This window comes from Pseudophryne corroboree, chromosome 2 (assembly GCF_028390025.1).
Source record: "Pseudophryne corroboree isolate aPseCor3 chromosome 2, aPseCor3.hap2, whole genome shotgun sequence".
NCBI classification, from domain to species: Eukaryota; Metazoa; Chordata; class Amphibia; order Anura; family Myobatrachidae; genus Pseudophryne; species Pseudophryne corroboree.
In genome coordinates, this window is record NC_086445.1 from 462,164,162 (window position 1) to 462,189,091 (window position 24,930).

Below are 24,930 nucleotides of genomic sequence, written 5' to 3' on the forward strand. Positions count from 1 at the left end.
TAAGGAGAAATTGAGGACGAGTCCTCAATTCTGCCCTGTCAGAATGAAAAATTAAGTAAGGGCTTTTATATGATAAAGCCGCCCATTCTGACACACGCCTGGCTGAAGCCAGGGCTAATAGAATCTTCACCTTCCATGTGAAATATTTTAATTCCACAGTGGTGAGTGGATTAAACCAATGTGACTTTAGGAAACTCAACACAACATTGAGATCCCAAGGTGCCACTGGGGGCACAAAAGGAGGCTGTATATGCAGTACCCCTTTTACAAACGTCTGAACTTCAGGCACTGAAGCCAGTTCTTTCTGGAAGAAATTTGACAGGGTCGAAATTTGAACCTTAATGGACCCTAATTTTAGGCCCATAGACAGTCCTGTTTTCAGGAAATGTAGGAAACGACCCAGTTGGAATTCCTCTGTAGGGACCTTCTTGGCCTCACACCACGCAACATATTTTCGCCAAATGCGGTGAAAATGTTTTGCGGTTACATCCTTCCTGGCTTCGACCAGGGTAGGGATGACTTCATCTGGAATGCCCTTTCAGGATCCGGCGTTCAACTGCCATGCCGTCAAACGCAGCCGCGGTAAGTCTTGGAACAGACAAGGCCCCTGCTGGAGCAGGTCCTTTCTTAAAGGTAGAGGCCACGGTTCTTCCGTGAGCATCTCTTGAAGTTCCGGGTACCAAGTCCTTCTTGACCCATCCGGAACCACGAGTATCGTTCTTACTCATCTCCTTCTTATGATTCTCAGTACTTTTGGTATGAGATGCATAGGAGGGAACACATACCCTGACTGGTACACCCACAGTGTTACCAGAGCGTCCACCGCTATTGCCTGAGGGTCCCTTGACCTGGCGCAATATTTGTCTAGTTTTTTGTTCAGGCGGGACGCCATTTTTCCCAACGGTTTACAATCATGTGGAAGACTTCCCGCTGAAGTCCCCACTCTCCCGGGTGGAGGTTATGCCTGCTGAGGAAGTTTGCTTCCCAGTTTTCCACTCCCGGAATTAACACTGCTGAGAGTGTTATCACATGATTTTTCGCCCAGCGAAGAATCCTTGCAGTTTCTGCCATTTCCCTCCTGCTTCATGTGCCGCCCTGTCTGTTTATGTGGGCGACTGCCGTGATGTTGTCCCACTGGATCAATACCGGCTGACCTTGAAGCAGAGGTCTTGCTAAGCTTAGAGCCTTGTAAATTGCCCTTAGCTCCAGTATATTTATGTGGAGAGAAGTCTCCAGACTTGATCACACTCCCTGGAAATTTTTTCCTTGTGTGACTGCTCCCCAGCCACTCAGGCTGGCATCCGTGGTCACCAGGACCCAGTCCTGAATGTCGAATCTGCGGCCCTTTCATAGATGAGCACTCTGCAGCCACCGCAGAAGAAAACACCCTTGTCCTTGGAGACAGGGTTATCCGCTGATGCATCTGAAGATGCGATCCGGACCATTTTCCCAGCAGATTCCACTGAAAGGTTCTTGCGTGAAATCTACCGAATGGGATCGCTTTGTAAGAAACCACCATTTTTCACAGGACCCTTGTGCAATGATGCACTGATACTTTTCCTGGTTTTAGGAGGTTCCTGACTAGCTCGGATAACTCCCTGGTCTTCTTCTCCGGGAGAAAACATCCTTTTCTGGACTGTGTCCAGAATCATTCCTAGGAACATTAGACGTGTCGTCGGAAAAAGCTGCGATTTTGGAATATTTAGAATCCACTCGTGCTGTCGTAGAACTACTTGAGATAGTGCTACTCCGACCGCCAACTGTTCTCTGGACCTTGCCCTTATCAGGAAAGCGTCCATATTTCTTTTAGGAAGAATCATCATTTCGGCCATTACCATGGTAAAGACCCGGGGTGCCGTGGACAATCCAAACGGCAGCGTCTGAACTGATAGTGACAGTTCTGTACCACGAACCTGAGATACCCTTGGTGAGAAGGGCAAAATTTGGACATGTAGGTAAGCGTCCCTGATATCCAGTGACACCATATCGTCCTGGTTCGCTATCTCTGCTCTGAGTGACTCCATCTTGATTTGAACCCTTGTATGTAATTGTTCAAATCTTTTAGATCTCACCGAGCCGTTTGGCTTCAGTACCACAATATAGTGTGGAATAATACCCCTTCCGTTGTTGTAGGAGGGGTACTTTGATTATCACCTGCTGGGAATACAGCCTGTGAATTTTTTTCCAATACTGCCTCCCTGTCGGAGGGAGACATTGGTAAAGCAGACTTCAGGAACTTGTGAGGGGAAGACGTCTCGAATTTCCAATGTACACCTGGGATACTACGTGTAGGATCCAGGAGTCCACTTGCGAGTGAGCCCACTGCGTGCTGAAACTCTTGAGATGACCCCCCACCGCACCTGAGTCCGCTTGTATGGCCCCAGCGTCATGCTGCGGACTTGGCAGAAGCTGTGCCAGCAGGACTCACTGAAAATAAAAAACCTAACTTAAACTTTTATTCTAAGCAGCTCAGGAGAGCCACCTAGATTGCACCCTTCTCGGCCGGGCACAAAAATCTAACTGAGGCTTGGAGGAGGGTCATAGGGGGAGGAGCCAGTGCACACCACCTGATCCTAAAGCTTTTATTATTGTGCCCTGTCTCCTGCGGAGCCGCTAAACCCCATGGTCCTGACGGAGTCCCCAGCATCCACTTAGGACGTTAGAGAAATAGGTTTCATGTGCACAAGTAAGAAGATGACAGGTATGCCTTAATTTGATAGCACTGTATTTTTCGTAAGGCTTGTATGAGCAAAACTATTATATTTGCATTGGTATCTACTAAATTATACGCCATGCCGCATCTATTGTTGTTTATGGTGGTTATATGGGAGAGTTGCCATAATATCCATTTAATCCGGGACACCTATCAATTACACAGGTTCTTTGACTGGCTGAATTAAAGCCTGCATTTCACCTGGTTTTAATCAGTCATAGAATCTGTGTAAAATCACAGGTGTCTAGGATTAAAGGGATATTATGGCAACCCTATTATAGGGGCAATAATGAAATACTCTAAACGGAGGTACGGAGGTGGGAAACTGAAATCGGACAGACAAGAGATGAGAAGTGGTCAATGGCACTGCCCAGCAGTAGACACACATTACATCTGAAAAGCAATGCAAATATTCCAGTTGATAAAATAAGCCTTAGATATTTACAAATAAGCACAAGATCATGTGGACCCTGATCTGTATGTTAGACAGATATGAAGGCCAAAAAGCGGAGGAGAATATATTACACAGATGTGAGATTTTGTGGTAGCACTTAAAAAGGAGATTTATGGTAAACTAACCATGGTTAAATCTTTTTCTGCGAGGTACACTGGGTTTCACAGGGAATACATCGGGGTGTAGAGATGGATCTTGATCCAGAGGCACCAACAGGCTAAAGCTTTAGACTGTCCCAGGATGCATTGCGGAGTCTCCTCTATAACCCCACCTCCAGGCACTGTGAGGTCAGTTTTGTTAACCAGTCCAATGCAGAAGTAGGTAAAAGAGAAGGCAGATTTTAATCTGATAGAACCACGTTCTCACGACAGGAGAAGGGACCAGCGGCTAATGCCATACAAACCTAAAGAAGCTAAATGCGTCAGGGTGGGCACCCTGTGGAACCCAGTGTACCTTGCAGAAAGAGATTTAACCATGGTAAGTCTACCATAAATCTCCTTTTCTGTAGCGGGGTACACTGTGTTCCACAGGGACTACATCGCGGTTGTCCTAAAGCAGTTCCTCAAGGGAGGGGACGCCCCTTAGCGGGTTTGAGAACCCGGCATCCAAAGGAAGCATCCTGGGAGGCGGAAGTATCAAAGGCATAGAACCTTATACAGGTTGAGTATCCCATATCCAAATATTCCGAAATACGGAATATTCCGAAATACGGAATTTTTGGAGTGAGACGGAGATAGTGAAACCTTTGTTTTTTGATGGCTTAATGTACACAAACTTTGGTTAATACACAAAGTTATTAAAAATATTGTATTAAATGACCTTTAGGCTGTGTGTATAAGGTGTATATGAAACATAAATGAATTGTGTGAATGTAGACACACTTTGTTTAATGCACAAAGTTATAAAAAATATTGGCTAAAATTACCTTCAGGCTGTGTGTATAAGGTGTATATGTAACATAAATGCATTCTGTGCTTAGATTTAGGTCCTATCACCATGATATCTCATTATGGGATGCAAGTATTCCAAAATACGGAAAAATCCCATATCCAAAATACCTCTGGTCCCAAGCATTTTGGATAAGGGATACTCAACCTGTAAACGTGTTCACTGATGACCACGTAGCCGCCTTGCACAATTGTTCTGCGGATGCGCTACGACGGACCGCTCAAGAGGGTCCAACAGACCGAGTAGAATGGGCTTTAATAGCAGCAGGAGCTGGGAGTCCAGTCTGCGCATAAGCTTGTGCAATCACCATTCTAATCCATCTGGCCAAGGTTTGCTTATTCGCAGGCCAGCCACATTTGTGGAAACCAAACAGTACAAAGAGGGTATCTGACCTCCTGATAGAGGCAGTCCTCTCCACATATATACAGAGAGCCCGTACCACATTCAAAGACCGTTCTTTGGAGGACAATTCAGAAGAGATGAAGGCCAGAACCACAATCTCTTGATTAAGGTGAAAAGATGAAACCACCTTAGGTAAATAACCAGGGCGAGTTCTAAGAACTGCACGGTCACGATGAAATATCAAAAAGGGTGACCGACAGGACAAAGCGCCTAAGTCTGACACCCTTCTAGCAGAAGCAATGGCCAGCACTGTGAGCCATTTAAGGTCCACTGACTCAAGAGGATCAAATGGTGACTCTTGCAGGGCATTCAGGACAACAGACAAATCCCATGGAGCCACAGGAAGGACATAGGGAGGCTGAATCCGCAGTACGCCCTGAGTGAAAGTATTAACGTCAGGTATAGATGCAATTTTTCTCTGAAACCACACCGACAAAGCAGATATGTGAACTTTGAGGGAGGCCAGATGAAGTCCTAAATCCAGGCCTTGTTGCAAAAAAGCCAGAAGTCTGGAAGTACTAAACTTGTAAGCATTGTAATTCTTAGCAGCACACCAGGTGTAGTGAGAATTCCAGACCCTATAATAAATCCGTGCAGAAGCCGGTTTGCGGGCCTTTAGCAGAGTTTGGATAACCGCCTCGGAAAATCCTTTGGCCCTCAGGAGTGAAGCTTCAAGAGCCACGCCGTCAAAGCCAGTCTGGCCAGGTCCAGGTAAACACAAGGGCCCTGAACGAGAAGGTCTGGGCATTGAAGTAGAAGAGGACGCTCTATCGATAGACCCTGCAGGTCTGAGAACCAATACAGTAGTCCTCCTTTTTGCTTGAACTTCCGTAGTACCCTGGGCGGAAGTGACACTAAAGGGAAAACGTAGGGCCGCCGAAAGTTTTGTGGAAGTGCCAGTGCATCCACGAACGATGCTTGAGGATCCCTTGTTCTTGATCCAAAGACCGTAATCTTGTGATTGAGTCGGGACACCATCAGGTCTACATCTGGTAGACCCCACTTGTCCATTAGGAGTTGAAAGACTTCCCGATGAAAACTCCACTCTCCGGCGTGTACGCCCTGACGACTGAGGAAATCCGCTTCCCAGTTGAGGACTCCCGGCATGAACACTGCCAATATTGCCGGCAGATGGCGTTCCGCCCAAAGAAGGATTTTTGACACTTCCATCATTGCCATGCGGCTTTGAGTGCCACCTTGATGATTTATGTATGCCACCGTGGTGGCGTTGTCGGATTGTACTTGAAAAGGCCTGTTCTGTATCAGAGACAGAGCAAGAGTCAAAGCATTGAGCACTGCCCGCAATTCCAGAATGTTTATCGGTAGAAGAGATTCCTCCTTGGTCCACCGACTCTGGAGAGAATGTTGCTCCAGCACCGCACCCCAACCCCTCAGACTGGTGTCCATAGTCAGTAGGACCCAGTTGGGGATCCAGAAGGGACAGCCCCTGCTCAACTGCTGGTCCTGTAGCCACCAGCTCAGGGACAGACGAACCTCCGGAGTCAAGGAGATCATTTGAGACCTGATCCAATGAGGCAGACCATTCCACTTGGGATACTTCCTCTCTCTTGGGCGAGAGAGGAAGTATCTGATCCTGCCCTGAAGTTTCAGGACTTTTCTGGAGACAGAAGCAGTCTTTGGCTGTGTGTGTCCAGCAGTGCCCCCAAGTGCACCATGGTCAAAGCAGGGACCAGCGAGGACTTCTTCCAGTTGACGATCCACCCGTGGCTTTTTCAATGCTGCCTAGCGCAGCCCCCCCCCCCCCCCCGTTAAGTGACCTGCTTCATGCAGGCATCAAATCTAAAACGGAGCTCACAGTGCCTGGAGGCGGAGTTATAGAGGTGGCCCCGCAATACATCCTGGGACAGTCTAAAGCTTTAGCCTGTTGGTGCCTCTGGATCAAGATCCATCTCTACATCCCGATGTGTTCCCTGTGGAACACAGTGTACCCCGCTGCAGAAATTAAAGTTAGACTCAAAGGGCAAGATTCTAATGTTCTTTGTGCTGGCAGCCACTAGATGGCGTCGAACTGAGCTGTTTTAATGTAGCTCCGTTTGGCCATGATCAGCTGCTACAGTCTACATTTCAGCTCTCACCCACCGGTGGTTGGCAGCTGAAATAAGTGAAAAGTGATACATTTGGGAGCCAAACATCACTTTTCACCATCGCGCCCATTAGTCGGGTTTATCCACTTTACGCAGTTAAAACTGACACTAATGGGCGCGATCAGCATGACAGGGAACCTCTTTTGTATATCGCTCCCTGCGATCTCCCGTCACTTTAGACGGAAGATCGGGGCGATAACATTTGAAAACCCCCAAAAGAATCCGTGTTTAGTTTTTACACCGATTCTGCATAATTTACCTACATTCATCAACTGAATTAAATAGCCTCTAATAATACATCATAGCATCGTAAGGTTTCTAACAGTCTAAGTAAGTCTGTGGCTTAGGATGGAGAAATAATAAGATTTTAAACCTACCGGTAAATCTTTCTCCTAGTCCGTAGAGGATGCTGGGGACTCCTTAAGGACCATGGGGTATAGACTGGCTCCGCAGGAGACATGGGCACTATAAAGAACTTTAGAATGGGTGTGCACTGGCTCCTCCCTCTATGCCCCTCCTCCAGAACTCAGTTAGAGAAACTGTGCCCAGAGGAGACCGACAATATGAGGAAAGGATTTTGTTAATCTAAGGCAAGATTCATACCAATCCACACCGTATAACCTGGAATATACGCAACCAGTTAACAGTATGAACAAAAACCAGTATCAGCTAAAGACTGATCTCAACTGTAACATAACCCTTATGTAAGCAACAACTACATACAAGCCTTGCAGATTTCGTCCGCAATGGGACGGGCGCCCAGCATCCTCTACGGACTAGGAGAAAAAGATTTACCGGTAGGTTTAAAATCTTATTTTCTCTTACGTCCTAGAGGATGCTGGGGACTCCGTAAGGACCATGGGGTTTATACCAAAGCTCCAGACCGGACGGGAGTGTGCGGACGACTCTGCGGCACCGACTGAGCAAAACGCAAGGTCCTCATCAGCCAGGGTATCAAACTTATAGAACTTTGCAAAAGTGTTTGAACCTGACCAAGTAGCTGCTTCCTAGTGGAATGGGCCTTTACTGAATTTGTTAAACGGCAATCCCGCCGTAGAATGAGCCTGCTGAATCGTGTGATAGATCCAGCGAGCAATAGTCTGCTTAGAAGCAGGAGTGCCAACTTTGTTGGCTGCATACAGGGCAAACAGTGCTTCTGTTTTCCTAACTCGAGCCGTCCTGGCTACATAGATTTTTAAGGCACTGACTACATCCAGGGACTTGGAATCCTCCAAGTCACCTGTAGCCACAGGCACCACAATAGGTTGGTTCATATGAAATGAAGAAACCACCTCTATCCACATGGAAGGTCAAATAGGGGCTCTTGTGAGACAAGGCCGCCAATTCGGACACCCGCCTTGCAGATGCCAAGGCCAACAACATGACCACCTTCCAAGTGAGAAATTTCAATTCAACCGTTTGAAGAGGTTCAAACCAGTGAGACTTCAGGAACCGTAACACTGCGTTAAGGTCCCAGGGTGCCACTGGGGGCACAAAAGGAGGCTGGATGTGCAGCACTCCCTTTACAAAAGTCTGGACTTCTGGGAGAGAAGCCAATTCCTTCTGAAAGAAAATAGATAGGGCCGAAATCTGAACCTTAATGGAGCCTAATTTTAGGCCCATATCCACTCCTGTCTGTAGAAAGTGGAGAAAACGGTCCAGATGGAAATCTTCCATAGGAGCATTCTTGGCTTCACACCAAGAAACATATTTCCTCCAGATACGGTGATAATGTTTCGCTGTCACCTCCTTCCTAGCCTTTATCAGAGTAGGGATGACCTCCTCCGGAATACCTTTCCCAGCTAGGATTCGGTGTTCAACCGCCATGCCGTCAAACGTAACCGCGGTAAGTCTTGGAAAACGCAGGGCCCCTGTTGTAACAGGTCCTCCCTGAGAGGAAGAGGCCATGGATCTTCTGTGAGCATCTCCTGAAGATCTGAATACCAGGCCCTTCGAGGCCAATCTGGAACAATGAGGATTGTTCTCACTCTTTGTCGTCTTATGATTCTCAATATTTTTGAGATGAGAGGAAGAGGGGGGGGAACACATAGACCGACTGAAACACCCAAGGTGTCACCAGGGCGTCCACCGCTACTGCCTGAGGGTCCCTTGACCTGGCACAATACCTCCGAAGCTTCTTGTTGAGGCGTGACGCCATCATGTCTATGTGAGGAATTCCCCAAAGACTTGTTATCTCTGTAAAAACGTCTTGATGAAGTCCCCACTCTCCTGGATGGAGATCGTGTCTGCTGAGGAAGTCCACTCCCGGAATGAAGACCGCTGACAGAGCGCTTACGTGATTTTCCGCCCAGCGCAGAATCCTGGTGGCTTCCGCCATTGCCACTCTGCTCCTTGTCGCCTTGGCGGTTTACATGACCCACGGCTGTGACGTTGTCTGATTGAATCAGAACCGGTAGGTCGCGAAGAAGATTCTCTGCTTGTCGTAGGCCGTTGTATATGGCCCTCAATTCCAGTACGTTGATGTGTAGACAAGCCTCCTGGCTTGACCATAGGCCCTGAAAACTTCTTCCTTGTGTAACTGCTCCCCATCCTCGGAGGCTCGCGTCCGTGGTCACCAGAACCCAGTCTTGAATGCCGAACCTGCGACCCTCTAGAAGATGAGCACTTTGCAGCCACCACAGGAGAGACACCTATTTTCCCCAGAACTCGAGTGCATTGATGAACAGACTCTTTTTGGTTTTAGCAAGTCTCTGACCATGTTCTGGAGGTCCTGGGCTTTTTCCTCTTCTGTTCCGTGTCCAGAATCATGCCTAGGAATGATAGTCGAGTCGTTGGAATCAATTGCGACTTTGGCAGATTGAGAATCCAACCGTGTTGTTGTAGTACTCTCAGGGAGAGCGACACGCTCTTCTGCAATTGATCTCTCGATCTTGCTTTTATCAGGAGATCGTCCAAGTATGGGATAATTGTGACTCCCTGCCTGCGCAGGAGTACCATCATCTCCGCCATCACCTTGGTGAAAATCCTCGGGGCCATGGAAAGCCCAAACGGCAACGTCTGAAACTGGTAATGACAGTCCCGTACAGCGAATCTCAGGTACGCCTGATGAGGAGGATATATGGGGACATGAAGGTATGCATCCTTTATGTCGAGTGACACCATAAAATCCCCCCCTTCCAGACTGGAGATCACAGCCCGGAGCGATTCCATCTTGAATTTGAACTTTTTCAAGTACAGGTTTAGGGATTTTAGATTTAAAATGGGTCTGACCGAACCATCCAGCTTCGGGACCACGAACAGGGTCGAATAGTACCCTTTCCCCTGTTGAACTAGGGGAACCTTGACAATCACTTGCTGTTGATACAGCTTTTGAATTGCAGCTAACACTACTTCCCTCTCTGGGGAAGAAACTGGCAAGGCAGACTTGAAAAATCGGCGAGGGGGCACCTCTTCGAATTCCAGTTTGTAGCCTTGGGATAGAATATCCATCGCCCAAGGATCCACGTCTGACAGAACCCAGACCTGGCTGAAGAGTCGAAGACGTGCCCCCACTGGTGTGGACTCCCTCAGTGGAGCCCCAGCGTCATGCATTGTATTTAGTAGAAGCCGCGGAGGACATCTGCTCCTGGGAACTAGCCGGAGCAGAAGCTCTCTTTCCTCTACCCTTACCTCTGGTGAGGAAAGATGAGCCCCGACCTCTTCTGGACTTATGGGACCGAAAGGACTGCATCTGATATTGTGGAGTTTTCTTTTGCTGCGGGGGAACAAAAGGTAAAAAGGTAGATTTACCCGCGGTAGCTGTGGCAACCAGGTCCGCGAGACCTTCCCCAAATAAAACTTCACCTTTGTATGGCAAAACCTCCATATGCTTCTTTGAGTCGGCATCACCCGTCCATTGGCGGGTCCACAGGGCTCGCCTAGCAGAAATCGCCATGGCGTTGGCTCTCGAACCCAGCAACCCAACGTCTCTTTGAGCGTCCCTCATATATAAGACTGCGTCTTTAATGTGGCCTAAGGTCAATAAAATGGTATCCCTATCTAGGGTATCAAGGTCAGCTGACAAGGTATCTGTCCAAGCTGCAACCGCACTACACACCCATGCCGATGCTATTGCCGGCCTGAGCAAAGCACCTGTATGCGCATAAATAGACTTTAAAGTAGTTTCCTGTCTGCGATCAGCAGGATCCTTGAGGGCTGCCGGAGACAGTAGCGCCACTTTCTTGAACAGGCGTGTTAAAGCCTTGTCCACCCTGGGTGAGGATTCCCAACGTACTCTGTCCTATGCAGGGGAAGGATACGCCATAAGAATCCTCTTGGGAATCTGCAGTTTTTTATCTGGAGTTTCCCAAGCTTTTTCAAATAACTCGTTAAGCTCATGGGATGGGGGAAAGGTTACCTCAGGTTCTTTTCCTTATACATGCGCACCCTCGTGTCAGGGACCGAGGGGTCATCTGGGATATGCAAAACCTCTTTTATTGCAACAATCATATAATGAATACTTTTTTCCACCCTTGGGTGTAACCTCGCTTCATCGTAGTCGACACTGGAGTCAGGGTCAGTGTCGGTATCAGTGTCTGCTATTTGGGATAGGGGACGTTTTTGAGACCCAGAAGGGCCCGGTGACCCAGCCGAAGCCGTGGATTGACTCCCTGCTTTTTCCCTGGACTCTGCTTTGTCCAATCTCTTATGTAATAATGTCACATTTGCATTTAAAACATTCCACATGTCCATCCAATCATGAGTCGGCGTTGCCGACGGAGAAACCACAATCTGCTCCACCTCCTCCTTAGCTGAGCCTTCCGCATCAGACCTGCCGACACACTCGTACCGACACCCCCACACACACAGGGATATCGTTATAAGGAGACAGTTCTCCAATAAGGCCCTTTGGAGAGACAGAGAGATAGTTTGCCAGTACACACCCAGCGCCAACTGACACTGGAAAATAAACTCCCAGATAATAGCGCTTTTATATTAATTACTGTGTTAATACACTCACTGCGCCCCTCCTCTTTTCAGCCCTGTGTCACCATGTTCAGCAGGGGAGAGACCGGGGAGCCAGTTTTTCTGCAGATCTCTGTGGAGAAAATGGCGCTGGTTAGTGCTGAGGGACCAAGCTTCGCCCCCTCCAGCGGCGGGCTTCGGTCCCGCTCAAAGTATCTCAAAACTGGCGGGGGATTCAAAGAATTACTGCCTCTGCAGTGTCCAACCTAATAATGCCAGATATAGAGGTTTTATTGCTGCCCAGGGCACCCCCCCCTGCGCCCATCAGTGCCCGCTAGTGTGTGTATTGTGTGGGAGCAATGGCGCGCAGCATTATCGCTGCGCGCTTACCTCAGTGAAGATCTGAAGTCTTCTTCCGCCTTGAAGTCTTCTTTTCTTCTATCTTCCGGCTCTGCGAGGAGGACGGCGGTGCGGCTCTGGGACGAACAGCGAGGGGAGACCTGCGTTCCGTCTCCCTCTGGAGCTAATGGTGTCCGAGCTAATGGTGTCCAGTAGCCTAAGAAGCAGAGCCTATCACTTAAGTAGGTCTGCTTCTCTCTCCTCAGTCCCACGATGCAGGGAGCCTGTTGCCAGCAGTGCTCCCTGAAAATAAAAAACATAAAATTCTTTATCAGAGAAACTCAGGAGAGCTCCCCTGTAATGCACCCAATCTCCTCTGGGCACAGGATCTGAGGTCTGGAGGAGGGGCATAGAGGGAGGAGCCAGTGCACACCCATTCTAAAGTTCTTTATAGTGCCCAAATCTCCTGCGGAGCCCGTCTATACCCCATGGTCCTTACAGAGTCCCCAGCATCCTCTAGGACGTAAGAAAAGAACACCGTCATCTGATTTGAAAACTAAACAGCACATACAAAATGGAGTAAGTTCATTAGAATGGTTCCATGCCTATAGATTTTATTACTAGTCTGGACATGGTTCTTAAAGCTGTACTGCTACCTAATTAAAAGGAGGTTGTGTAGAGCCCAAACCGTGGCATTTTAGGGCACAGAACCTGCAAATCAATTTAATATGGAGGCTGAGAGCTTGAGGGACTTAAACAGCTCAGAATGCAGGTCATTGTTTTAAATGACTGATTCATATTTATAGGTTTACAGAAGAGTTAAGCTGGGTACACACTAGACAGGAAAACGATGCAATGTTGTTCCCTTGAAATCCTGTGCAAATGATATAGAGCATACACACAGTGCAATCTTGCTAACGACCAAACAATATACTGTGCATCATTAGGTTCTTAACAATATATCCGGTATATATGTAGGTAGTGCGTACACACTGCGCAATGTGCTAAACATCATTAATGAAATTTTCAGATTGAGCAGCACACGTAGGATCGACCAAAAGACACGATGAACGACTGATGGAATTGCACAACAATCCACACACTGGACAATGTGGATGATTTAGTGTTACGATCCGTTGCTAAACGACAAATTGTCCAAAAAATATAGTCTAGGGTGTACCCACCTTTAAATAAAATAAACACTATATGGATGGATGCAGCAGGTTGGTTGGGTGGTCTTCAGTATGCCGACTGACGGGATCCCGGCGCAGAGTATACCGGCGCCGGGATCCCGACAGCCGGCATACCGACACTTATTCGCCCTCGTGGCGGTCCACGACCCCCCTGGAGGGAGAATAAAATAGCGCGTAGCGTGGCGAGCCCGCAAGGGGCTCATTTGCGCTCGCCACACTGTCGGTAAGCCGGCGGTCGGGCTCCCGGCACCGGTATGCTGGTCGCCGGGAGCCCGACCGCCGGCATACCGTAGTGAACCCGGTTGGTTATTACAGTGATATAAATAGGTACATCTCCTTGCCTTCACCTACACATCACTCCATCCGGTCATTTTTGTGCAGTATAGTTATGTATCACTTATATCACATTAAAATATGTTTCAACTCATTCTTGTGTTTAAGGCCGACATACAGCACAGCCCTTTAGAAAGTCAGCAGTTCTCCCATATGCCCTCAGAAACGTTATCAAGTTGCTAGTCACTTAGTTAATACATTTCAATACGTTTTTAATGGTTGTGACTAGTGATGAGCGGGTTCGGTTTTACTCGGTTCTCAAAACGGCATCTTATTGGCTCACGGATGTCACGTGTTTTGGATAGCCAATAAGATGCCGTTTTGAGAACCGTGTAAAACCGAACCCGCTCATCACTAGTTGTGACATGTCAAAATGTTTACTGCATTTATGCTTATTATTACTTATTATGTAGCCTACATTCCAAAAAAGTAATGTCATGTAAATTACTACCATTAACTATGGTGATTTTGGCTTCATCCTGATAAAGGCAAACACTTAAAAAAAAGTCTATTCTTCAGTCTAAGGAGCAGGTTCATCTGTGTAATTTTGGTCTACCACCCTTCTCAGGATACTGCTAAACACTACCAAGACACAAACAAATTACCGTATTGTAATGACTGCTGTAGACAGAGTTCCCTAATCCAAACACTGCATATCTCAAGCCTTTCAGAAAGGTTTTTCCAAAGCGGAAATCATTGGAGGCTTCTTCCAGCCATTTGCAGAACCACTCGGCACTTTCAGGAGGCAGTCCATCAGTGTAAGTCGCAACAAGGAAGATGCAAATGTTTTGACTCGTTGTCTATAGTTGAAGAATTTAAAAAAAAATAATAATTTTGAATAATCAAATAATATTCATGTAAGGAAATATTGATACTGTTAATAAGAAAACTCCCCTCACAATGTTTAAGCTGTAGCAACCCAATAAAAAAGGCTTTAAACAAAGTTTTCCACTAGCAAATAAATTTCAGTTGACAGGATTGTATATATACTTTTTTCCATTTTGTCCTTTGTACCTGTCAAATACAGAGGACCACATATTTTATGGAAACACTGTTGAATTTTTTTCTTTTTTTTGGGTGAGGACACAAACGGTATTAATGATTTCTAAACTTCATGCATTCCTGATATATTGGCTTATTCAGCCAATGCTAAATGCATGGAGAAAAACAAAACAAAAAAAACAAAAAAACACATAGCCAAAACACAAATATAAGAAGGACCCGAACATAACACTCTATAATTATTTTAACAATGTTTAAATAAACCTTGTATTTCAATGTAATTCTTCTGTAAATTGCATACTTCCTTAATGCACTTATTTACCTATGCACAAGGGGCAGCTATAATAGAGCACTCCAGATATCTGTGGTTGAGCTAATAAGCTAAGATCTACTCAACAATGTATTAAAATGAAACATACTAAATTAAATGATTACTTTCTCTATGGCAGGCATGGGCAAACTGCGGCCCTCCAGCTGTTGAGAAACTACACATCCCAGCATGCCCTGACACAGCTTTAGCATTCTCTGACAGCAAAACTGTGTCAGGGCATACTGGGATATGTAGTTTCACAACAGCTGGAGGGCCGCAGATTGGACATGCCTGCTCTATGGGGTATATTCAATTAGGGTCGGATCCATTCAGACATGCATTTGTCGGAATGGATCCGACAAGGGCTATTCAATGGCCATCTCAATTCGACTTTAAAAAAGTCGTATTGAGATGAGGGACCGGAGAGGGGGGAGAGCCGTGGGCAGACAGGGGACAGCAGCGCTGCAGGAAGATGTGGCACAGCCGCCAAACCTCATGGCAGCGTCCACCCGGCTCCAGCAAGCGGGACCTCACTTGCTGGAGCTGGGTGGTCGCTGCCGTGAGCGGCGGCTATGAAACATCCTCTGCAGCGTTGCTGTCACTCGTCTGCCCACAACTCTCCCCCGTCTACTCCTCTCAGGTCCCTCATCTCAGTCCGACTTTTTTTTTTTTACGTCGAACCGAGATCGTCGGAAACGGGGCCAAAACCTTTGAATTTGGCCCCGTTTCCCTCAAAAGTATGCGAATCGACAGCTATGCCGCCAATTCACGTACTATTCGACAAGTCGAATTCCCCGACTGGTGGAATAAAAATGCTTGGGACTGAATAGGTCGGAACCCCTTCCGACTTGAAAAAGTCGAAAACTGCCGTCTTTTCGACAAGACGGCAGTTTCGACCTTAATTGAATATACCCCTATGGCACAGCAAACCAATAATTTTCAGTTACTATGCCATATTGTAGATCGTTTAAAAATGAACGTACTGTATGTGGTGAACAGATATTCGAAATGGGGGTGTATCTGCACACTCACAATTAGCCAAAAATAATTATTTTGGAACCTAAGTTCCTCTAGAGAACCCCTATAACTTATTGGTAATTACCATTTGTATTGGGGGTGCTACCAACTACAGCTAGAATGAGTACCAACACGAGAAGAAAAAAAGGCTGTATTGTCGGTGCACATAGGGAGCAGTGGATTGATTTCCACTCTACCATAAAACTTAACCTTTATTATTATTCTCTTAAAACAATGGATTATTTTTATTTAAACTACAAAGTGAGGCGAAACATAGAGGTTAAAATCATTGACATAGACAAACATATAGAGTGCAATGGAATTTAATAGATGTGAATAAAGATTTAAAAATGTGTGCGTCGGCGTACTTTATTCTAATGTCCACAAATAATATTAAAGTATTTATCCTGTGTTAAACCAGCATCCAATTTTTCTTTAATTTATCTCTATTCATATATTTGTGGGTATAGATCTCATTATATATTCATTGTGAGATCTTAATTAGAAGGAAAAGATATATTAGTTCTTATTGAATCCAAGATCACAGCACTTTATGATGTCAGACACCTTTAATCATTATCTCATAGGTAGTGATGATACTGGTGACATAGCAAAATTTAATATTCATAAATGTAGTGAGCTACTATCACTATCACATAAATAATTATTATATGTATATATCCCCCAGAAGGAGGGTTATATACCCATAACAGGTTATATACTCAATAACGCTCACTACATTTATGAATATTAAATTTTGCTATGTCACCAGTATCATCACTACCTATGAGATAATGATTAAAGGTGTCTGACATCATAAAGTGCTGTGATCTTGGATTCAATAAGAACTAATATATCTTTTCCTTCTAATTAAGATCTCACAATGAATATATAATGAGATCTATACCCACAAATATATGAATAGAGATAAATTAAAGAAAAATTGGATGCTGGTTTAACACAGGATAAATACTTTAATATTATTTGTGGACATTAGAATAAAGTACGCCGACACACACATTTTTAAATCTTTATTCACATCTATTAAATTCCATTGCACTCTATATGTTTGTCTATGTCAATGATTTTAACCTCTATGTTTCGCCTCACCTTGTAGTTTAAATAAAAATAATCCATTGTTTTAAGAGAATAATAATAAAGGTTAAGTTTTATGGTAGAGTGGAAATCAATCCACTGCTCCCTATGTGCACCGACAATACAGCCTTTTTTTCTTCTCGTGTTGGTGAACAGATATTCCCAAGAAATGATCAGAAGGATAAACAAGGTCACTATGTGTAGTGCGGCAACTTGGGTACATTATCTATGACAACATGATCAGTCAACAAATTCGAAGCATACATCATAATTAAAAGACAACTACGTAATTGTGACTTATACCAGTCTGTATGTGTTGAAAAATAAAATAAGTGTTTTGCAGAATAAACAAAGTGAGAACACTAAAGGACAGATTCAATACCCTCAGGGTTTTCCAATCAGCTAATTGTCAGCCCAACATGATTCAGTTAGGGCAACATCACTGCACATAAAGCCCCAGAGGGTGCACTTAACGTGGCATTTCCACACAGCCTTCGGAGCTGCAAAGAAAAATCTGTGTTAAATGCACCCTCTGGTACTCAATGCACAGGGTAACACGTGGACCCCTGCACTTAACACACAATACCCATGGGTTTATTGTGCAAGGAAATAGACCAATAGCTGAAAAGCTCCAGGCGTTAAAGCTTTACATACAGGTTGAGTATCCCATATCCAAAATGTTTGGGACCAGAAGTATTTTGGATATCGGCGTATTCCGTATTTTGGAATAACTGCATACCATAATGATAGATCATGGCGATAAGACCCAAGTCTAAGCACAGAATTCATTTATGTTTCATATACACCTTATACACACAGCCTGAAGGTAATTTATTACAATATTTTTAATAACTTTGTGTTTTATACAAAGTATGTGTACACTGAGCCATCAGGAAACATAGGTTTCACTAGCTCACTCAAAAAAAATCCGTATTTCGGAATATTTGGATACGGGATACTCAACATGTATATATAAATATAAAAAAATTAAAATAACAAGGCTCTAGGAATGTGGATGCCTTTGCTCCAGATGGTAATGCAGTGATAAATGTACAACAGGTAGAGAGAGAAAATAAAATTCAGAGTTAACCGTTTCCTCATGATATCCTTGGTTATTTACGAGCCGCTTGTGCGGCCTGTTACTTGACATCAAAAGGAGGTGTAGTGTAGCAGAGTTTATATAATGTAGCATTTCAAAATAATTGGAGCAAAGAAAATTTGCATTAACTTTAATCCCAGATGGAGTAGCTTCCTATCAAGACAAGGTCATGTTGGGCCATAAACAATGTTAATGCTAATGTGCCATTAAATTCACTGGCACAACTAGCAATTTTGAAAAAACAGTTCATAAAAATTCACATATGTGAAACTAAATCAATTTGGCTGTAGACAGCTGATATGTAGGTCAGGTAAGATGTGCTTTCTCTTATTCTAAAGCTGAAAAGTGAGATGAGCAGAGGTAGCACAGTCAGAAGAAGCACATTTTCGGTCTAAAATAATGCTACAGGTGAAAAGCTATACCACACAAAATTATTACCACTGATACTGTATTCAAACTTTAATTGCTGTCATTTTGTGGACTTGCATATTAGACATACTGGACTATCTGACCGCAAACTGCAGAATGAGTAGACCTAAAATGACCGCACAACAAAATGAAACATCTGACTGGGCTCATTCGAACGAGTGAAATGGCTGGTACATCCAGACAATGATTGCATATGACTATATGCCTGCATGAACAAACTCTACACCCATAGGGGTATATTCAATTCAAACCGGATCCATTCCGACATGAATCTGTCAGAATGGATCCGACAGAACCTATTCAATACCTGTCGGATTTGGCCGTTCCTGACATCTCAATCAGACTTTAAAAAAGTCGGATTGAGATGAGGGAGCTGAGGGAGAGCAGCGGTGAGACGGGGGGTAAGCAGCGGGGAGACGGCGGTGAGCAGCGGCTATAGCAGTTTAGCTGGAGGATGCGTCACAGCCACCAGACCTCACCGCAGCGTCCACTCGGCACCAGCAAGCGGGACCTCGGATTGAGATTTTAGGATAGGGGGCCAAAACCTGTCGGGGTGGCCCCGTTTCCAACAGAAGCACGCGGATCGGCGGCTACTCCGCCAATCCACGTGCTTTCCGACAAGACGAATTCCCCGACTGTCGGATAATTTTGGGATTTAGGGAATAGGTCGGAACCCCTTCCGACCTAAAAAAAGTCAAAAACTGCCGTCTTTACGACAGACGGCAGCTTTCAACTTCAATTGAATATACCCCATAGTCATAAATAGATTTGGCAGTTGGACACTTGGGACAAGCATCTACAGTCTCTAAATGGTTTTTCCCACATTTTTTTATTTATTTTTTAATCAACCATATTCCTAAAACAAAAAGACAAAAAAACACATTCATAGATTTAGGACGATATCACAGAATGGAACACAATTTTCCCCAAGGCTTCATTTGTACGTGAAAGAATCAAAACCATAATCATACATCCGATTTTAGCAAATTTTGAAAGCTTCACTTGCAACATTTTTGCAAGCTTATGAGGTACCTTGTAAGGTGTGAAAGCAGCCAGCAACAGAGCAAAATTCTCACTCTTCTGCCACATAAAAACAATTCATTGTGCATATCTAACAAGCAGTCACATAGTAAAACATACAGATTTTACGTACTGATCATATTAAAACAAATCACTTTTTCTCAACAGTGATGTACTATAGAATACTTTTTTATTTTACCTTTGAGAGAGGGTAAAGGTAAAATAAGAAAGTATTCTATAGTACATCACTGTTGAGAAAAAGTGATTTGTTTTAATATGATCAGTAAGTAAAATCTGTATGTTTTACTATGTGACTGCTTGTTAAATATGCACAATGAATTGTTTTTATGGTGCCAGTCCTAGATTTTAGGAGTGTGAAAATCATCTGAGAACGTCTATGGTGTGATCCAGGGATAAAAAGGTTTCTTTATAAAAAAAAAAAAAATTACTCTACAATACAGTCTTATTGCATTTTCTAAGATGATCAAACTGATTACTTCTTCCCATTCCTGGTTCCAAGATTTTGCACGTGCTGCTTCCTCTCTCTGGAATTCTCTACTTCTCCCTTTGAGACCCTCTGCCTCTCCAAAACTTCAAAAGGCCTCTCAAGACCCATTTCTTCATCAAACCCAGCCATCTCATCTTAACCCACTGTCCCATGCTCACTGTCTACCCAATCTGTGTCACCCCTGTCAGTCTGTCCTCTCCCTTATAGAATGTAAGTTCTCATGAGCAGAGCCCTCTGCCCTCATGTGCTTTTCCTTCTCTGACACCCTGATGCTTATTTTATTGTCATGTCCACTGATGCAGCAATGCTTACATACCTTGTACTCATCCTACATTGTCTTAGTCACTGTTTTTCTTGTTTTTCCCTATTTGTTTATGTACTTTGTTAAGCGTTGCAAAACCTTTGTGGCTCCATATAAATAAAGGATATTAAATATTTATATTATGTTTATATTTTACTATCCTAACAATGGCTTGGAGTGTAGTCACCTGGATCCTCTTTGTCTCTGTATGTTTCTAATAGTATCTAATAGACAGGAAAAAACAGACACCCAACTGAATTTTCAAACATTTGAATTCCCCCCATTATGTTTAAGCTCCCGCTTATTCCAATGAGATCAACATCTAAACAGTGCAAATTTCTATATGCAGAACAATTCACAAGTTTGAAAGTCACAAATTCCTGTAAAAAAAAAGTTGCAGACCAAGGGACAAAGATGATTGCTGACTTGCTTTTCACTTGTTCAATATCCTGGTCCTGACATTTCTGCAAGTTTGCAAAATGCGGGGACACTGCAGCATGCCTTGCTTTATGTCATTATAAATGAAGAATACTATGTCTAGTTAAATAAAAAAAATTAAAATGTAATTGTTAGCAGCAGCATGATGTACAAGGTGATGCTGTACCCCAGGCATGCCACACTCAAAAACCCAACTGGGCCGTATAGTCAAGGTCAAAAGGTCTTGTGTGGACCGCAAGAAAAAGAAAGTCTTATATGCAATTCTCAAAGGTTTATTAGAAAAACAACAATAAAGTATAATCAAAGAGATGAAAAGTATCACAAAGAAAACATTAACTTTAATGTTTTCTTCCTGATATTTGACATCTTTTGCGGTCACTAATTTTCCAATTTCAGGAGAAATCTTATTATTAAAACATAACTTTCTTTTACACAGATCACCGATACCCCTTTCAGACCTCCACCTATGAACACGGGTTATGGGCACATGAGGGCGCATAACCTGTGTTCAGGGGCGGTCTGAAAGGTGTAAGGGTCTAAATACCGGGTCGAGTGACCCAGTATTTCAACCTTGGTCATGAGCAGGGTTGAACATGTCTTCAACCCGGCTCACTGTGCTGTTTGAATGGGAGCCGAGTCGATGCAAACTGTTTCCCATTCACTCTCTATGTACGGGCGGCGCTTGGAGATTGTGTGTTCTACAAGCGTCGCCACCCTCCCTCCCCCACCGCGTCACCACTGGCGTCAATAACCCGGCAATACGCCGGGTTGCAGTCAGCGGTAGCAGGGTGCCTGAGGCGGATTGCACACTGGGCGCTCCCGTGTCAGGCTTCCATGTGCAATCTGCCTCAGGCGGTCTGAAAGGGGTATTAGTCACCCTATAAAGGGAGCAGGATGTGCTCCCTTTATTCCATCACTAATAATATTTATCACATAACCTCCATTTTCTGCAGGATGTGCTCCCTTTATTCCATCACTAATAATATTTATCACATAACCTCCATTCCCTGCAGGATGTGCTCCCTTTATTCCATCACTAATAATATTTATCACATAACCTCCATTCCCTGCAGGATGTGCTCCCTTTATTCCATCACTAATAATATTTATCACATAACCTCCATTCCCTGCAGGATGAGCTCCCTTTATTCCATCACTAATAATATTTGTCACATAACCTCCATTCCCTGCAGGATGTGCTCCCTTTATTCCATCACTAATAATATTTATCACATAACCTCCATTCCCTGCAGGATGAGCTCCCTTTATTCCATCACTAATAATATTTATCACATAACCTCCATTCCCTGCAGGATGTGCTCCCTTTATTCCATCACTAATAATATATATCACACATTACCCCTGCTCTGTGATTTCCCCGTCTGCACCAAACAGTCCGAAATTTGTAAGCAAATTCTGAAAATCCGCATAGGAGCATGAAATAATATTTTATGTCCATATGCTGGTTATCAGTTTGCTTACAAATATCAGACTGTTTGGTGCAGGATATTTCTCCATATTCTGATATCACCTACAAGGGGACAGAGGCATCAGACAGAGAAATCACATACAGAGAAAGGAGGAGGAGTGGAATACAGTGGAAGCAGGGTGATATACACAGTGTGGACTGTGGAGAGAAGGGAATGCCATGGTTAACCTTTTTACTAGCTGTAAATGGAAAAACGAGTTTTATGGAAAGAACTTCCCTTTGTTAAAACTCTTTCTGCGAGGTACACTGGGCTCCACAAGGATAGACAGGTGTAGAGCAGGATCTTGATCCGAGGCACCAACAGGCTGAAAAGCTTTGACTGTTCCCAGAATGCACAGCGCCGCCTCCTCTATAACCCCGCCTCCCTGCACAGGAGCTCAGTTTTTAGTTAACCAGCCCAATGCAGTAGCAGGAAGAGAGACGACAACGGTCAGTAACCACATACACCACACTCTCACGACAAGAGAAGTGTCAGCGGCTAATGCCATACCAACTCAAAGAAGCTAAGTGCGTCAGGGTGGGCGCCTTGTGGAGCCCAGTGTACCTCGCAGAAAGAGTTTTAACAAAGTCAAGTTCTTACCATAAAACTTGTTTTCTTCTGCGGGGTACACTGGGCTCCACAAGGATAGACATAGGGGATGTCCTAAAGCAGTTCCTTATGGGAGGGGACGCACTGTAGCGGGCACAAGAACCCGGCGTCCAAAGGAAGCATCCTGGGAAGCGGCAGTATCGAAGGCATAGAACCTCAAACGTGTTCACAGAGGACCACGTAGCCACCTTGCACAATTGTTCAAGGGTCGCACCACGGCAGGCCGCCCAAGAAGGTCCAACAGACCGAGTAGAATAGGCCGTAATGTGAGCAGGAGCTGACAGACCAGCCCTCACATAAGATGTGCAATCACCATTCTAATCCATCTGGCCAAAGTTTGCTTGTGAGCAGGCCAGCCCCGTTTGTGAAATCCAAACAGCACAAAGAGAGAATCAGATTTTCTAATAGAAGCAGTTCTCTTCACATAGATACGGAGAGCCCGTACCACATCCAAAGACAGCTCTTTGGGAGACAGATCAGGAGAAACAAGTGCCGGAACCACAATCTCCTGGTTAAGGTGGAACGAAAAAACCACCTTAGGTAAATATCCGGGACGAGTCCTGAGAACCGCCCGGTCACGGTGAAATATCAGATATAGGGAACTACAGGACAAGGCACCCAAATCCGACACTCTTCTAGCTGAAGCAATAGCCAGCAGAAACACCACCTTAAGGGAAAGCCACGTAAGGTCAGCTGAACCAAGAGGTTCAAACGGAGACTCTTGTAACGCCTCCAAAACCACCGACAAGTCCCAAGGAGTCACAGGCGGGACATAGGGAGGTTGGATACGCAACACACCCTGGGCAAAGGTATGCACATCAGGTAAGATCACAATTTTTCTCTGAAACCACACCGACAAGGCAGATATTTGAACCTTGAGGGAGGCCAGACGCAGGCCTAAGTCCAGGCCCTGCTGAAGAAAAGCCAACAACTTGGCTATACTAAACTTGGAAGCGCCATAATCGTTAGATGCGCACCAAACAAAGTAAGAATGCCAGACCCTATAGTAAATCCGAGCCGAAGCCGGTTTCCGGGTCCGCAACATAGTTTGAATGACACCTCAGAAAACCCTTTAGCCCTTAAGACGGAAGCTTCAAGAGCCACGCCGTCAAAGACAGCCGGGCTAGGTCCTGGTAGACACAGGGGCCCTGAACGAGGAGGTCTGGGCGTTGTGGAAGTAGAATTGGACGCTCTGACGATAGGCCCTGCAGGTCTGAGAACCAGTGCCGTCTGGGCCACGCTGGAGCTATGAGAAGCAGAGTTCCTTTTTCTTGCTTGAACTTCCGAATTTCCCGGGGTAGCAGTGACCCCGAGGGAACATGTAGGCAGCCGAAACCTCCACGGCACCGCTAGCGCATCCACGAATGCTGCTTGAGGATCCCTTGTCCTTGCTCCGAAGTCCGGAACCTTGTGATTGTGTCGAGACCCCATCAGATCTACGTCTGGAAGGCCCCACTTTTCCACTAGGAGTTGAAACACTTCTGGATGGAGGCCCCACTCGCCGGCATGTACGTCCTGACGACTGAGAAAGTCCGCTTCCCAATTCAGGACTCCCGGAATGAATATTGCCGATATGGCCGGTAGATGGCATTCCACCCAATATAGAATCCGTGAGACCTCCTTCATTGCCAAACGGCTTCGAGTGCCGCCTTGATGATTTATGTAAGCCACTGTGGTGGCGTTGTCCGACTGTACTTGAACAGGACGGTTCTGAATTAAAAGCTGGGCCAGGTTCAAGGCATTGAAGACCGCCCGCAATTCCAGAATGTTGATCGAGAGGAGGGATTCCTCCTTGGTCCACCGACCCTGAAGGGAGTGTTGCTCCAGCACCGCGCCCCAACCTCTTAGACTGGCATCTGTCGTCAACAGGACCCAGTTGGATATCCAGAAGGGACGGCCCCTGCACAATTGTCGGTTCTGGAGCCACCAGAGCAGCGACAGACGGACCTCCGGAGTCAATGAGATCATTTGAGACCTGATCCGGTGAGGCAGGCCGTCCCACTTGGCTAGAATCAGCTTCTGCAGAGGGCGAGAATGGAATTGAGCATACTCCACCATGTCGAATGCTGATACCATGAGGCCCAGCACCTGCATCGCCGAATGTATCGACACTTGCGGACGAGAAAGGAAGCAACGAATCCTGTCCTGAAGCTTCAGGACTTTCTCCTGAGACAAGAACAACCTCTGGTTGTGAGTGTCCAATAACGCTCCCAGGTGCACCATGCTCTGAGCAGGGACCAG

At 45.3% G+C, this 24,930-nt stretch overlaps 1 protein-coding gene across 1 annotated transcript in view; it reads right to left on the bottom strand.

Moving 5' to 3' along the window:
* The window catches only part of LOC135028178 (S-adenosyl-L-methionine-dependent tRNA 4-demethylwyosine synthase TYW1-like), a 590,293-nt gene that overhangs the window by 502,769 nt on the left and 62,594 nt on the right, over positions 1 to 24,930 (bottom strand). Inside the window, exon 5 of the mRNA XM_063953759.1 lies at positions 13,998 to 14,192. Within this exon, the coding sequence (XP_063809829.1) occupies positions 13,998 to 14,192 (195 nt within the window). The remainder of the gene's footprint in view (positions 1 to 13,997; positions 14,193 to 24,930) is intronic.